The sequence below is a fragment of the Pezoporus occidentalis genome, unplaced genomic scaffold (genome assembly GCF_034315485.1).
Source record: "Pezoporus occidentalis ecotype Australia unplaced genomic scaffold, CSIRO_AGI_Poc_V1 ctg105, whole genome shotgun sequence".
Classification (NCBI taxonomy): Eukaryota; Metazoa; Chordata; class Aves; order Psittaciformes; family Psittacidae; genus Pezoporus; species Pezoporus occidentalis.
The window spans coordinates 239,465-255,550 of record NW_026912832.1 but is presented as its reverse complement, the minus strand read 5'-3'; the positions used below and the strand labels follow the sequence as shown (position 1 = coordinate 255,550).

The 16,086-nt window shown below is 38.0% G+C and overlaps 1 protein-coding gene across 7 annotated transcripts in view; it reads right to left on the bottom strand.

Moving 5' to 3' along the window:
* The window catches only part of MYO16 (myosin XVI), a 386,124-nt gene that overhangs the window by 176,010 nt on the left and 194,028 nt on the right, over positions 1–16,086 (bottom strand). For all 7 annotated transcript variants that reach the window (XM_062619194.1, XM_062619175.1, XM_062619216.1 and 4 more), the window contains 3 exons: positions 9,411–9,486; positions 7,916–8,069; positions 1,073–1,223 (listed from right to left, as the gene is read on the bottom strand). In XM_062619194.1, the coding sequence (XP_062475178.1) occupies positions 1,073–1,223; positions 7,916–8,069; positions 9,411–9,486 (381 nt within the window). The remainder of the gene's footprint in view (positions 1–1,072; positions 1,224–7,915; positions 8,070–9,410; positions 9,487–16,086) is intronic.

Below are 16,086 nucleotides of genomic sequence, written 5' to 3'. Positions count from 1 at the left end.
GATTGATCTCATACAACCAGCATACTCCTCTGAAACACATTCAGAAAAAAAAGCCATGGAGTGTGCATGCTTCTGCCAAGGTAGTTAGTTATGCAGGTTTTTTAAATTAACATGGTTTAAATGTAATCAGTATTTTGCTCCTTTGTTATGCTTCAAATCCACAGTAAATTTAGATGGAAATTCTCTCCTCCACCCCCCGATTCTAAAGGTGGAGAGGGGAAAGAGAGGGTTGTTTTGTGGCTTTTTGAAAACAAGGGTTTGGGGTTTTTTGGTTGGGTTTTTTTAATACCTAAACACTTCTGGAATATGTTTCCCAAATGCATGTAAAAGAAAATAAAATCTCTTGAACAAAAACCAACCAACCAACCAACCAAAAAGAAAAAAAAAAAAAACCAAAAAAAAAACAACAAAAGAAAATAAAATTTAAGTCCTAAACATTCAAAGTTAGGGCATACTAGTTTTACAAGCAACAGAAAATTGCCTCCTTTTGCATTCTTCATTCAACCTATATACTGAATGAGATTGTGATCCTGTGGAGAAAACTGTAAAGGGTATCAAAATAATCAGTGCCTGTACCATAATGCATTAGCAAAAGAAAGGGAGTTTACACTGCAGCTGTAGATCTGTCAATTCCTATCTTTAAATTACAGTCACTTACTTTGCAACTTAATATTCCTTAGACATTCTTTCTGTTTTGCAGTATTCTAGGTTGTGTTTCATTTTGTTTTTTTTTTTTTAATCTGAAGTTGGGGATAAGAGCACACTTTGGGCAGCATTAACAGTTGTTCCTCCTCTGTTGTGAACCATGAATAGAATTTGAGGAGCCCTCTGACTGCCACAGCCCCAGACCTGCCACCAGTAGCTGGCAGGAAGCAGCTGTTCAATTTGCAGAGGGAACTCTGCAGGGCCAGACTGATTGCAGGGAGTGATCAAGGAGACAAGGCTTCACAGTGCAAATGATATTGCTGTGTAGTGAAGGGGAAAAAAATTTACTGTGGCCTTTGACTTCATTAAGTTTACAATTTCCAGACCTAAGCACTGATGAATAGTTCAAGAAACTGCATGCTGTTACCTGTTCAAGTTTGGTAGTAATGTTCACAGTGACATTTTCAGATGCACTGTCCTGAGACTGCTGCTTACATAAGCCTTTAGCTGCATCTTTAAACATGATGTCTTTCTCCAGCAAACTGTCTTGCTTGGCAATCGGTAAAGCCAGGGGATTGCTACAAAGAGAATCAATAAAGCAATTAGACTCCTCCTGAAGATGTCAGGCAAACAAAACGTTGCCAAATGTGCATGCACAAACACAGAACTGAGAAACAATTCAGGGCTGGGACATGAGTTCCCGGTTCAAGTACAGAAAAGAAACTGGTGAGAAATAAACTGTTCACATAAGTTGGTCTGTTGCCAAAGGCACAGAGCAAAACACTTTGATGTAAAATTCACCTTTGTGCATATCTTTTCTGAAGCAGAACTGAGACAGCTAAAGAGAATATGCATGAGTTTGCTTTTGACAGCACTAGGCTGCAAATCAATAGCAATTTTGAAACTGAATTTAAAATATACAATTAACTTACACAACACTGTCCTGAAAAATCTTACATTTTAAAATAATTCAATATAGACACTGCCATTGCAGTTAATATTTTTAAATTACACCACTTTTTAGCTTATTTTTAATCAGGCAATATCCAAGACATATTTTATGACCCAAAGGTGCTCTGAATTTATGATATGCTAAATAAAAAAATCAAACAAGCAAGCAACCAACTCCTGAAACTACTGAAACGATACAGAATACTCTTCATTCACATATAAATTAAGCCTATTCTTGCACACATTCCCTACAGACACTTCAGACCACATCATACTTCTGAAAAACAACAATGCCAGAATTTTGGATGATTTTGGCAGCATTGTATATCCAGAGGAATTAGCAAGGAATGAGCCCCAGAAGCTGGGAATTAGAACTGTCTGGACTCTGACAGTGCAAATGAGACGATCCCATGGAGTGTACCACAGCTCCTTGCCAAAATGTGCATATAATTTCTTTGAAAAGAAATGTGGGCTCAATGTGTGAATGCAGGAATAATGTATTCCACTATGGAATAAAATCCAGATGTCAAACTTAGTTTAAAAAAATCTCATTTTTACTCTAAAATTACTTGAGTTTGATCACTGATTATAATAAAGCCAGGATTATACACACAGTTAACTCAAATCAAGCTATGGAGGACCCATAGCTAGCACTGATTTCAGTAGAGGATAAGAACTGTTGGAAACAGAAATGAACACAGTTTTGTTTCAAACAGTACATTTCCAAAACACATAGCTTTAGAAAGGTACAGTTCTAAGCAGAGGCAAAGCACCTTCTAAGCAGAATTCATTGGAAAACAAGTCAAAGTAGTTTCCCATTGAATAAAAGATACAGGAACAAAACCTTTCTTTTGTGGAAACCCCCTGTTGGCAAAGAAAGTATTAGTTTCAACATTTTGTAAAGGAATATACACAATATTCTTTCTAATTATGTTTTGCTTCAGACATTTTAATATAAAATGTCTAAAGGAACACTTGTAAGAACAAAAATTTCTCATTACTGCTTTGATTGAGATAAGATTGTCTTGTCATGTATCTGTTTATGTCACATGGACAAAAGATTTAAGAACCAACTGGTTTTGCCTTTTTTCCTGCTTTGGACAGAAAAGCCATTATCCAACTATTTTTGTGAACTTGGCAATTAGATGTCATAGAATAAGCTGCGACAGTAATTAGGCTGCAGAAGAAATTAAATAGCTGTAGCACCCACAAGCAGAAATAACTAATACTGATTAGCATTTTATCCAGACTCAGAATCAAACAATATATAATTAAATATTTTTTTTTCTTTTTGAGTAGTCTTTTGCTATTGTCCAAAACTGTTCAAAACCCTCAGGTCTGAATTATTTTAAAGATCTAATCACAGACAAAGAGAAGAAAAAAAATCAAAGAAAAGCATAAGAAAAGTGAATTCAAATATTAAAAACCGATGCAGCGCCATTTACAACTTTTTATTATTTATGTGATATCTATTTTAAATTGTGAAGATTGATTTTTTTGCTGCAAAGTTAAACCTTACCCATTTAATTTACCACTTCTGTGTTAAATATACAACACAACTTAGAAATACTTCTTGAAATTCAGCTATAAACTCCTCACAACCAACTAAACTTTTCGGATGTCACAAAAGAGAAGTAGATTGTAAATCACAACAAAGAGTAAAGTGCGGGGAAAAATGTTGCCTACTATAGCCACAGATGCATTTTGATCTTAAGAGGACTTAACAGGCATGTTGCATGTGTTGATGTACAAGATGATAGCCTATAGATCATGTGCATTTGCAAGATATTAATAGGACTTTATGTTATGGAAATGCTGACACATAATTCACATTACAACAAAAATGTGAATGATTACAAGAAATGTAAAACATACTAAAACTACTCCAACAGTTCATTATGATTCAGGTGCAAGAAGACACTATGAAAAATAAAACAAACCAAAGTACAATGTTTCCAGAAAACAGTGGCTTTTTAGAGAAATATTTCTATACACATTTATATGTATTTCTATTAGTCACGATAGGAAGTCAAGCAATATCATTGAAATTGAACTATAAGACAGTGTTAAGGGAAGAGTTTATGTTAATGTAGGCAAGTAGATTAGCATGAACTGTCTTCTTTAATGAAAATTAATGGATACTTAATAGATAATTAACCACAAAGGGAGACTTAAGCCAAAATAATGCTGCATAATAGACAGGAAAGAGAGTTATCTAGGGTAATCTTATTTAAACAAGGTAGGACTGCTGCTACTGGCACATGTAACAGGGAAAAAATCCTACATTTTATATAGAGGAATAATAATTTTCATTTTAATGTGTATACACTATCATATATTGAATTAATTTGAAATTTTGTGGAGGGTTGGTTGGTTTTGTTTTGGTTTTTAGGTAAACTGAGATGGCTGATATCCTTTAGCATGTCCTTGTTTTTTGAGAAAAAAAGATCTAGTACAAAAATACTGGGTAATGATGATTAAATAACTGGTAGTTTTATCATCAATATTTGTGACACTGCTGCAGCTTCTAAATAGGTAGACTTTATAAAAAGAATTATATCAAAGCAGACAATATATATCAAAGACATTTTCATGGGCTCTTTGAGCTTATAGCTTTTGTTGGAGAGAACTTCCATTACTGTAATCCTTCCACAGGCAATTCTGAGATCCTCCAAACAATTTCTAAACCAGTTAACATCTGTAAAATGCATAATTTCAGAAATTTCAGTCTAAAAAACTTTTGACAGGTACATAACAGAACATTCAGGATGGATTAAACACTAGAATAGTGTTTGCAAGCACTATAATAATTGAAATACAAGTTGTTACATACATAGAAATGCTCTGCAAAAAGAAAAATGTAGTCTCTTTTCTGTTTTGTTGTCTCAAACATGTTTATGTATATTTTATTTCACTTTCTCCCACCGATTTTGAAACATCCGTTTCTATAATTAGTGTTTACTTATATATGTATCAGAAAATATATACTGTGATTAATTTAGCATTACTTTGACAATAAATTCCTTATTGAGAGTGAGAAAGGCAGCTCAGCGAGTGCCATCTAGGGCCAACCAACAACAGTTACCTTCCTAGTCCACACCTCCTAAATTAGAAAAAAGCACTCAGTAGCTCGGTAGAAAAACTAGGAAAAGATATTCTAATACAATTACTGCTTCACAATAACAGGAATTCATTTGAATTAACCCAACACTTGCCTAAAGGAAACCAGGTCTGCTTGATAACCTAGCATAACACAAACATACTGACTGCTAAACTTTTTTCTGCCTAAGATACTGACCTTCCACTCATCTCTTCATAGCGTTCTTCCAGAAATCAACATTGTAATTTAATCGAGAACCAGCAAAATTAGGTTTGTTGCCAGAGCACATGCTATTCACACTTGTTTGTACATATTTTTTGAGTCTGTTTTTTAACATTGTTCTCTTCTGAGAGATGGCCACAAAGCAATATGGCCACAACAGAGTTACATAAACTCTTGTCAAAGTTACCACCTCAGGTTAAACATGCTTCCTTATGTCAGGAGAGTTCATGGAGAATGGACACAATGTAGAATAAACCAACAGTAAATGTGGGTTATTGCTGTGCACTCCTCTTTCCAGCAATAAAAAAAATTGGTTTGGTACATAAGAATAGCACAGACATTTATCTTCATCTTAGCATATTATACATTTCTCCATAGACTCCTCTGACAGAACATGAAGGATGAAACTGTTTGCTTTCAACACCAGCCATTGAAAAGGTAAAAACTTTGTTGAAACTAATCATCTAGGCTGCCTCTCTGATAGGTAGCCTGGAGACACTCTAGAGGATGATTCAGTATATCTTAAGAGTATGTCTACTATAATTTGGAAGAACAGCCCTCTGTAAGGTTTTGTTTTTCACTGTGGAACAAACACGCTGCTATGGAGCTGAGACAATAGCTTTGAAATGACACCTGATTTTTAGGTGACTGTAAAGGCTGTGGATTTTTTAGCAAAACAGAACTCTGCAAACAGTGTGGTATATTTCACTTTAAAAATTCTGTATTTTCAGAAGTGATAGCTGAGTCATGCATGGGCAAATAGACTAACACTTCTGCCTTCCAAGAGCTCTCCCATCTCAGAATTCCTACCTGGCCGGCAGGTTTGCTGATACTCTCCTGCACTGACAGCTAGAGAATGCAAAGCTCTAGCTTAGGAAGCCTCTAAATCTAAGATTGCTGAAGGTCTTGAAAGTGTGCCAATGTGGCATTACTTCAAGCTTACTGTAATCTTTTAATTGCACCTGAGCTATTTGCAAAGTCAGTGCACAGGGCTAAACAGATCTTTGCTTTGACCTAGTACTGTGTTCTCATGTAGGCACCACAAAACTAGCTGTGGTCACACACTTATTGACAATAGATGTTAAAGAGGTTACTCAGCCCAATTCCATACGTAAATCCATTTTCTTTGTTTAGAGAACTTTGCTTTTTGAAAACTTCCAGTGAAGTTCTTCACATACAGCAGGTTTGTATTATTGTCATATACAGGGTCACTATATAGAAAACTCTCAAAAAGTAGCTCTCTTTATCCATGTATTTCAGGAAGGAAGAAGCAGAGAAAGATCTTTAGACCTCATGTATTCCAGAGGCTGATGGGTTTTACCACCAAAGAACAGTACAGTATGTGCACCATGGCATAAACTTCTAGCACACAAAACACATGGAAATGCATCATCTAGATGCAAGAACAACAAAAAATAAAGTTCCTAAAAAAGTTCTCTAAAATCTTTAAGAATAACTCTTTAAAGAGGCATCACTGCAGAGTTACAGGAGTGACCTACCTTCTACTCCTGGTATTACAACTTCTATCAATAATATAAAGGTTTCCTTTATGTTTGAGAATCTAGAAACTTAGTTTCATACCTCAAAATTCATATTTTTCACTTAAAAGACAGTTGAAGGCCACATAAATTTCTGGAGTATGATCCAAGTTACTGAAACAGTGAGTTAGAGAACTGTTTATTTCATAAGGAATTAATGAATTAATAAGAAATTTGTAATTCTGTAAGCATTAGTGTTCTAAACCCAACCACGCATGATAGTGACTACAAATCATGAAGTAGAAACAACACATTGTGTTTACCATTCATGAAATATTCAATCCTTACTAAATGTAAATATATTCCACGGAATTATGAATTAAACAGATTGCTCATTTTGTGACAATTGCTCCTTTCTTCCAGGTTTTAATGTATACAAATATATCCTGCAGACCATAAATTACAACTCTTATGAACTGGAAAAACAGATATATATCTTATCTGTCCCTTTATAAGAGTTTGGGTTTGGTTTTTGTTGATTTGTTTGGGGCCTTTTTTAAATCATCATCCAGTGATTGATTCAGAAAAATTAATGTCAATATTTGAGAAGCTTATGCAACCAACATGCTTCAAATTTGGCCAAAAATAGCAACTGCATACTGTATAAAGACATTATCTGTACCTTTCAAAATTCTCATGGATGACAGTATCTTGAAATGAGAATATGATGAATCAGTATCTTGCACAACCATAAAACTGCCATTAATGCTTCATATCTATTTTACACCTCTTTTCTCACACACATGAAAGTCTTCTCAAGAATCACAAGAAAATACAAAAAGATCAAAATTTACAGTTTAAGAAACAGATGGACTCTTCAATTCAATACCAAATTCTAAGTTCACACTGCTAAATTCTACTTAATTCCACTTGGATTTTAAGAAGTACAACTCTAACTACAAATTTGTAACTGCTTGGAGCTGCATCATTTTATCTGTGACTGCACATATAATTTTGATTTTCAGGGGTTATCGTTGCTTCTCTCATAGGCAATGGCAGCTTTATTACAATACTCCTATCCACCTTAAGAAAAGGTGGTTTGGGTCTAGAGTATTAACCCGTAATAAATCTCCTAAGGCAACCCCAGATAATTTTACTGGCAATTACAACAATGCATTTTACTACGAATGAATACACCATATTCATAGAATTAAGGTTGGCAAAAAGAGGTGGAAGATACAAACACAGAAGATTATTCAGTAGATTTCCAAGATAAAAGAGTTACTTAACCAATCAAATGGCACAGAATTACAGAATCAGAATGGTTGTGGTTGGAAGGGACCTCTAGAAGGAATGTGGTCCAAACTCCCTGCTCAAGCAGGGACAATCAGAAGTGGTTGCCCAGGACCATTTCTGTGTGGGTTCTAAGTACATACAGACCAGATTCACAGATTGACAAACACAGTTCAAATTATAATCTGTCCTCAGTGCATTAGTCTTTAACAACAGAAATACTTACAGTTTATTGGAAATTGTGGGCAGATCATGGATAATCTCTTCATATGGCTCTTCTTGAGATAAAGTAGAAACAGCTAAGGGGTCTTTTATTTTCTCCTCCCAAACAATTTCAGCCTTCAGAAGCATTTCCTCAATGAACTCAGAAGCTGCAACATCTAAAATATTGAAACACCAAGATATCAGACAAAGAAAACAGTGCAGAAAAGATCCTTTAAACTCAACTCACTAGACAAGATTAAGCATCCAGCTAGATAAAATGGAGTGCTCAGATATTGATCCTAAAATAACACTTGAAATTAATGGGAAAGCAAAGGCGAAGTAAATTCAGTATGAAATTAAGCTGTCATTTGTAAAATATCAAAACTATTCTCCCTGTGTAATGAACCTATTGAATTATTGCTCAATAATTCATAGGACTTCAGGGAAAAAAAACCCCACAACTGTTTCCAACTCTGCATTTCAGTGAAAACATGTACTTAAATACTTTTAGAACCTTTTACATTTCTACAAAATAGATTTGTATGTCTTGCACATACAGAAGTGCTGAAATCAGTTGTGTTTGAGACCAGAAATACAGTTAACTCCACTGTATTAAACACATACTAAAAGTGGTTAGTTAGCTATATTGTTAGATGATGTCAGTTTGGTCCATAGCCTTTTATACAAATACAAACTGGAATATATCTAACCACAAACAACTTCTCTGAGGTTAAGTGTCATGAAGATCCCTGTGAATGTATTCATAGGTGGTACAGTATTTGAAGCACAACATATTTTGCTTTATTATACAAAGAAAGTTTCTTCTCACAATCTCTCAGATTCTATTTTCTGTATTACCGGGTTCCTTCTTCATTTTATCCTACGCACAGAAGGTTGAACAACCATGTTTCTTCTTTTTCACAGTATGTAGCATTACTGACATCAACTCTGCCTTGGTTACTGGATTAGACCAGTTGATCTGAACCTTCCAACCTAATGTAGTCTATAATTCCATTATCTCTAGAGACAACACTTCAGCTCCCTGTGGTAATCTCGTCTAAGAAGGTGCGTTCTTCTGTGGAAACAGGGGTTACGCTTCAAAACTGGATGGTGAATTTGTTTTGACTCAACAGCTACAGAGATTCCAGTTCATGAAGCTACGTACTATCATCAGTTGAGACAGAGAAAGGAAGTCAGGAAGAAGTCACCAAGGAAGTATAAATGCAGCTACCACCAAGGCACTGAAGAATTTACAAGAAAGAAACATAGCTAAAAATAAACAGGGAATGCAACAAGTGGAAGAACATGCTATCACTTGATATGATGTCCTGCATGTTCATGACTAGCAATTAATAGAAAAACATATATACACACATGGATATGTGTCTATAACCCTATACACTACATAAATGATATATATACACATGTGTTCCTCTGTGTGTATAAGAAAGCAAGAAGGGAAGAAAACAGTGTCACAGTAACCAGTACATACATAATATACATAATTTTTCACCTACCTGAAGGCTTTTCATCATTGAAGTTAAGAAGATTGGGATTTGCCCAGTGCATCAAAAGCAGGTTCACAAGGTTGGTCTAAAATGAGCAAAATCAGAGGTGTTCGAGTGGCAGAAGCAGGACAGGAGCAGTATACCTATCATTCAATTTATTAATTCCTTCCTGTACTAGCTGAAATCATATAATAAACCACAGACAACACCTCCAAAATTCCACCTTATGTAGCTACTGCACACATTTATGTAAATCATGAGGCAGAATAAAATACAGTTCTTGTATTACTTCAGTGTGCCCTCAGCATAACTCCACTCCCAAAGTCTCCCTCCACCTTTACACATGTAAAGAGATCCTTAACAGTACAGAAAAAACTTCACCCTCCATCACCTCCTGTCATCACTTAGATCACAAATATTTCTTTATGCCTAACTAATTCAACAACCATGTACCATCACTGCCAAAGGGACCTGACTGAGAACCATCATGGAAGGAAGTCTGTTTTCTGTCAGTAGCAGAAATTGGCACATTTATTTTATGCTTACCAAATCCATTTAATGTATTAGTAATGGTAGCAATTATAGTACAGCAGATTAAGGTAGAGTATCATATAATGAAAAAGTCTAAAATGCATTTTTCAATTCCTACAAGAATGCTGCTAGCAACTGTTTTTAGTGAACTCTTCTATCAACTGAACTAAAGACTTCAGAGATATTTCTTTATCAAAGGCTGTAGTAATGTCTATCTACCCCGATAAACTGGTTGGTCAGAAAGAAGTAAGAAACTGCACAAGGAGCAAAAAATACATTTAGATTGTGAATATAGAGCTCAACTAAATGAGAGAACTGTTTTCAGTTTTGTATATATGCAAGTATCAATTGACAAACAGGGAAGGACAGGATGAGCACAGGGGAAAATAAGCTGTTCAGAGAAAGAAGGATTATTCAGAGCAGAAGAGAGCAACAGATAAATGAGACCTGAACTGGAAGGCAGCTAAGGGAAAGGATAGAAATTTGGCACAAAACCAAGCACTAAATAAATAAGTAAAGACTAACTGGAAAAGAAATTATAATAAAAATAATAAAATTCAGTATGGATTCAGTACACAGGAGGTGACTTACTACAAAAGACCAGGATAAGAAGGAATGAGCTAAATGCAAAAAAAAAAAAAAACCCCAAACAAACCCCCCCAAATGTCTAATCACAGAAAGCCAGAAAAATATTGTTACAAATTTCTATATAGAAATAAAAAAAATCTTGCTCTCCTCAGCTTTCTAATGCTGGCTTTCCATTCTGGCAGTGACAGCAGAAAACTGAACAAACTGTGGAAGCAGGGAGGAAGCCATAACAGGTTTATTTCCAAATCCAATTAGCCCTGCTTTCAACTGAAAACTTGCAACATATATATTCCTGTGTTTTTTCATTATGAAAAAAACTGGAACCTGCTTAATCGTTGAGCTCACTAAATCAGCAGCAGTTGCATGATCTTGTTAACAGCCATTCTGAAAAGTGGTAGTGGTTGTATGAAAGGATGGGTGGTTTAAATGCACTTTCAGTTTAGTAACAATACACAGCTTTTTGGGCTACCAAAGTTTTGGATTTGTGCCACAAGAAATCCCAGGCTCCAATACCAATGCTTCCTGCTGCCAATGAAATATCTCCAGCTAGGAATCATTGATGCACATCACCAAGATATTCAGATCACTGGCAATTTCAATTACCTGCTTTTGCATACACAAAACTGTCTGTGCTAGTTTTAACCTCATTAATTTATGGTTTAGATGGAGTACTTTAAAATCCAGTTGTTGTATCTTCAGAACTGTGCCTAACAGTAGAAATATTTGTAGAATAACTACAGCAAATTACCACTATCCAAACACATTTCATTTGCTGAGTTACAAACAAAGTAGATATGACTGTGGCAAGAGACATATATAGACTATAACTATGGTAAGAGATATATATAGACTCGTAGGTTCCACTGTTGTCTTTGCCAATTCATGTTAAAAAGAAAAAGTGAATGTGATGACTCACTGCACAGAAAGTAACGGCATTTTTTAAAACATCTACTTACGAAATATCACTTGTCTCGCTTCTACTCTTATGCCCTTAATTACTCATTCAGTGCCTTTTGACAGGGCATCAGGAAATCCCTTAGACCTTACTCTTCTCTTTACAGAACTTACGTCTGAGTACCCTCCTTCATGAAACACAAACTTAGTTACCTTTTCTGTACAAATACAGCATGTCTCTCTATCTCTTCTTGGTGTTCTGTCCAAACTGAAATTTTTCTCTCTTTCTCTGACATCTCTTACTAGATATCTTACCCTTTGACTGTTGAGAATGCCAAGGAGTATCTTCTCACCTCCATCCTTTAATCTAAAAGCCCTACTTTTTAGATTCCTCCCAGCTCTTTGTTTTCTCACCAAGCCAAAAGCTGCTTACCCTCATTTTCAAAGGCCTTCATAGACCCTCTGGACTTTACCTGTTCCCATTCATTCAGCATTCAGACTCCAGTACCCACCTCATATCAGTCTGTGACTTTGGCCTTCATTAATATATTTTGAAATACCTATTTCCCTGCTTTTTCTAGGCTGCACCTTACATTCATAAGGAAGTTTTCAAATTATCTGCAAAGCTACATGGTAAACCTCCATTCACAGCCTGTTTTGATGTGATGCTCACCAAGCAAAGAAGCAGGTAATGCACTACTGTTGTATCATTCAGGTGAACTGAAAATTATCCTAATGCCTGGGCCCAGGGGGTAGTGATCAGTGGCAACAAGTCTAGATGGAGGCCAGTATCTAGTGGTGTACCCCAGGGATCAGTACTGGGTCCAATCCTGTTCAGCATCTTCATTAGTGATCTGGACAATGTGCTAGACTGCACCATCAGCAAGTTTGCAGATGACAACAAACTGGGAATAGTGGTTGATATGCCAGAGGCATATCGACATCACACTGCCATCCAGAGCGACCTCAACAGGCTGGAGAAATTTCAACACGGGAAAGTGCAAATTCCAGCAACATGCTGAAGGCTACCTGGCTTGAAAGGAGCTTTGCAGAAAAGGACCTGAAGTTTCTGGTAGATACCAAGTTGAACATGAGCAAGCAACATACTCTGGCTGCAGAGAAGCTTAATGTTCTCCTGAGCTGCCATTAGGAAGAGTGGTGCCAGCAGCTTGAGGGCAGTGATCCTTCACCTCAACACTGGTGAGGGCACACCTGGAGTACTGTCTTGAGTTCTGGGCTCCTCAATACAAAACAGACAAGGAGAATCCAGAAAAAGGCCACTAAGATGACATAAGATACTGGGGCACCTCACATATGAGGAAAGGCTGAGAGAGCTGGAATTATTCAACCTGGAGAAGTGAAGGCTCAGGGAGATCTCATCCATGCAGATAAATACCTGAAGGGAGGGTGCAAACAAGACAAGAGTCAGGCACTTTTTGCAGTGGTGCCAAGTGATGGGACAAGAGGGAACAGGCACAAACTGAAGGACAAGAGGTTCCGCCTGAACATCAGGAAATACTGTTTCACTGTGATGGTGGCCTAGCACTGGCAGAGGTTGCCTAGAGAGGTGCATAGTCTCCATCCCTGGCAACATGCAAAAGCTGTCTGGACATGGTCCTAGGAATTTTTATCTATTGACCCTGCTTGACCAGAAGGGCTGGACTACATGAGCTTCAGAGGTCCCTTCCAACCTCAAACATGCCATGATTCTGTGCAATATGGAAAAGGTCACCTATGACTTTTCCAGAAAAGACATTATTTTCTTCGTCATAATCAATCTGTTGATAAACTTTGAACAGCTTGAATACTGATGGACATGAAAAATTCTTGGTGAAAACACATAAAGAAAGCTTATACTAATTACAGCTTTACAGATGCAAGATGAAATTAAAAGGGGGTTTGTGCATGTAGAAACTGAGCTTGAAACCAGACAGAATACAGGATCAGATGTGGAAGCAGACCATCACGGTTACACCAAAAGGAGATACACTGTTTTTTTTCCAAAATAGCAAAGAGGGAGAGAAGGCTGCTTGCTTACTGTGAATTGAGTTTTAGTCCTCAAAGGAAATATTACAAGGAAATGAAGCGCAACTCACATCAATAGAAGCAACACATGATATAAGTAGTGAGAAAACATGCACAAAGGAACAGAGAAAACACTGACTGGACAGGGAAGCATGGGATTCTTTAAAACTGGTGAATCATGTAATGCAACACTGAAGATAAAAAGCTGCTAAGATGACAAAAGGCAGCATAAATAAATTTACTGGAATAGGGAAATTATAAATCCCTCAAATACAATCTCCCCATGCCAAAAATGGGTTTTTCCCCCACATTAAATGTTAGCCCCATCCTCAGTTTCATAAATGACAGGCTTAGGAGCACCAGTGTTGGCCAGCCAACAGACTGTGAGGCCTGCTGCCACAGATAAGTGATTAGGTAGAAAATCTGGGGCATGAAGGAGTAATAGAGATTCCTCAAGAATCTCCCTAAGCACTAGAGACTGCAAAGCAACTCCAAAGTGCTCTCAAACAGTATTAGTTTTACTGCTAGTGAATTAGCTGGGGAGAAGAATCAGTGCTCCTGAAAAGTGTCCTCCACACCTACCTCATCAAATATTTCCCTCTGAAACTATGCACAAGATGCTACATCTCTGCCGGCACCTGCAAAGCTTAAGCTGCTCACTCTGACTGAGCTTTGAACTCTTACTATCCAAGCCCCAGGGCCACTTCTTCAAATCCTCTACTCCCTTTTCTTTACCATTGGAGAAATATCTGCTTAAGCTGTACATTCAAAAAGCTGAAGGTTTTATGCAAATGTCTTGATGTGCTATTTTGCACAGCAATGAATATGCATCACCCAATTTGCATGCACTTCCAACAGTAAATTCCTTCAGTCTTACTTTTTTTCTCTGTCAAAACCAACATTTCTCTCCAGTTCTCCACTCCTGACTTTCTGTTTCACCATTTGACATTTCCTACCATCCTAAGTGACCTGGTTCACCAACCTTTTGCTCAGCCCCCACCATAATTTCTTATTCCTCTGGTCGTTTTTCTCTATTCCCTGTATCTGAGACTCCCAGCATGTATCTCCCAAACTTGTCTTCTTCCACTCCTTTATTGGTGCTCTGATCCCTTTTTTGAGACACACACTATTTTTTTTCCTTCTTGACATCTATTCCTCCTTTCTCTTTGATTAAAACTTCCCCACCCTCTTAGAATCACAGAATCATAGAATAGTTAGGGTTGGAAAGGACCTTAAGACCAATCCCCCTACCATGGGCAGGGACACCTCCCACTAAACCATGTCACCCAAGGTTTCGTCCAGCCTGGCCTTGAACACTGCCAGGGATGGAGCATTCACAACTTCCCTGGGCAACCTATTCCAGTGCCTCATCACCCTAACAGGAAAGAATTTCCTCCTTATATCCAATCTAAACTTCCCCTGTGTAAGTTTTAACCCTTTACCCCTTGTCCTGTCACTACAGTCCCTAATGAAGAGTCCCTCCCCAGCATCCCTATAGGCCCCCTTCAGATACTGGAAGGCTGCTATGAGGTCTCCATGCAGCCTTCTCTTCTCCAGGCTGAACAGCCCCAACTTTCTCAGCCTGTCTTCATACAGGAGGTGCTCCTGTCCCCTGATCATCCTCGTGGCTGTTCTCTGGACTTGTTCCAACAGTTCCATGTCCTTTTTATGTTGAGGACACCAGAACTGCACACAATACTCCAGGTGAGGTCTCACAAGAGCAGAGGAGAGGGGCAGGATCACCTCCTTCGACCTGCTGGTCACACTCCTTTTGATGCAGCCCAGGATATGGTTGGCTTTCTGGGCTGCAAGTGCACACTGCCTGCTCATGTTCATTTTCTCATCAACCAACACCCCCAAGTCCTTCTCCGCAGGGCTGCTCTGAATCTCTTCTCTGCCCAACCTGTAGCTGTGCCTGGGATTGCTCTGACCCAGGTGTAGGACCTTGCACTTGGCATGGTTAAACTTCATGAGGTTGGCATCAGCCCACCTCACAAGTGTGTTGAAGTCCCTCTGGATGGCATTCCTTCCCTCCAGCGTATCAACTGAACCACACAGCTTGGTGTCATCGGCAAACTTGCTGAGGGTGCACTCAATCCCACTGTCCACGTCAGCGACAAAGATGTTGAACAAAACTGGTCCCAACACCGATCCCTGAGGAACACCACTCGTTACTGGTGTCCAGCCGGACATTGAGCCATTGCCCACAACTCTTTGTGTGTGGCCATCCAGCCAGTTCTTTATCCACCGAGTGGTCCATCCATCAAATTGATGTCGCTCCAGTTTAGAGACAAGGATGTCGTGTAGGATAGTGTCAAACACTTTGCACAAGTCCAGGTAGATGACATTAACTGCTCTACCCCTGTCCATCAGTTCTGTAGCCCCATCATAGAAGGCCACCAAATTGGTCAGGCAGGATTTCCCCTTAGTGAAGCCATGCTGGCTGTCACCAAGCACCTTGTTGATTTTCATATGCCTTAGCATGCCTTCCAGGAGAATCTGCCCCAAGATTTTGCCAGGCACAGAGGTGAGACTGACTGGTCTGTAATTCCCTGGGTCATCCATTTTTCCCTTCTTGAAAATGGGGGTTATATTTCCGTTTTTCCAGTTGTCGGGAGCTTCACCTGACTGCCACGATTTTTCAAAT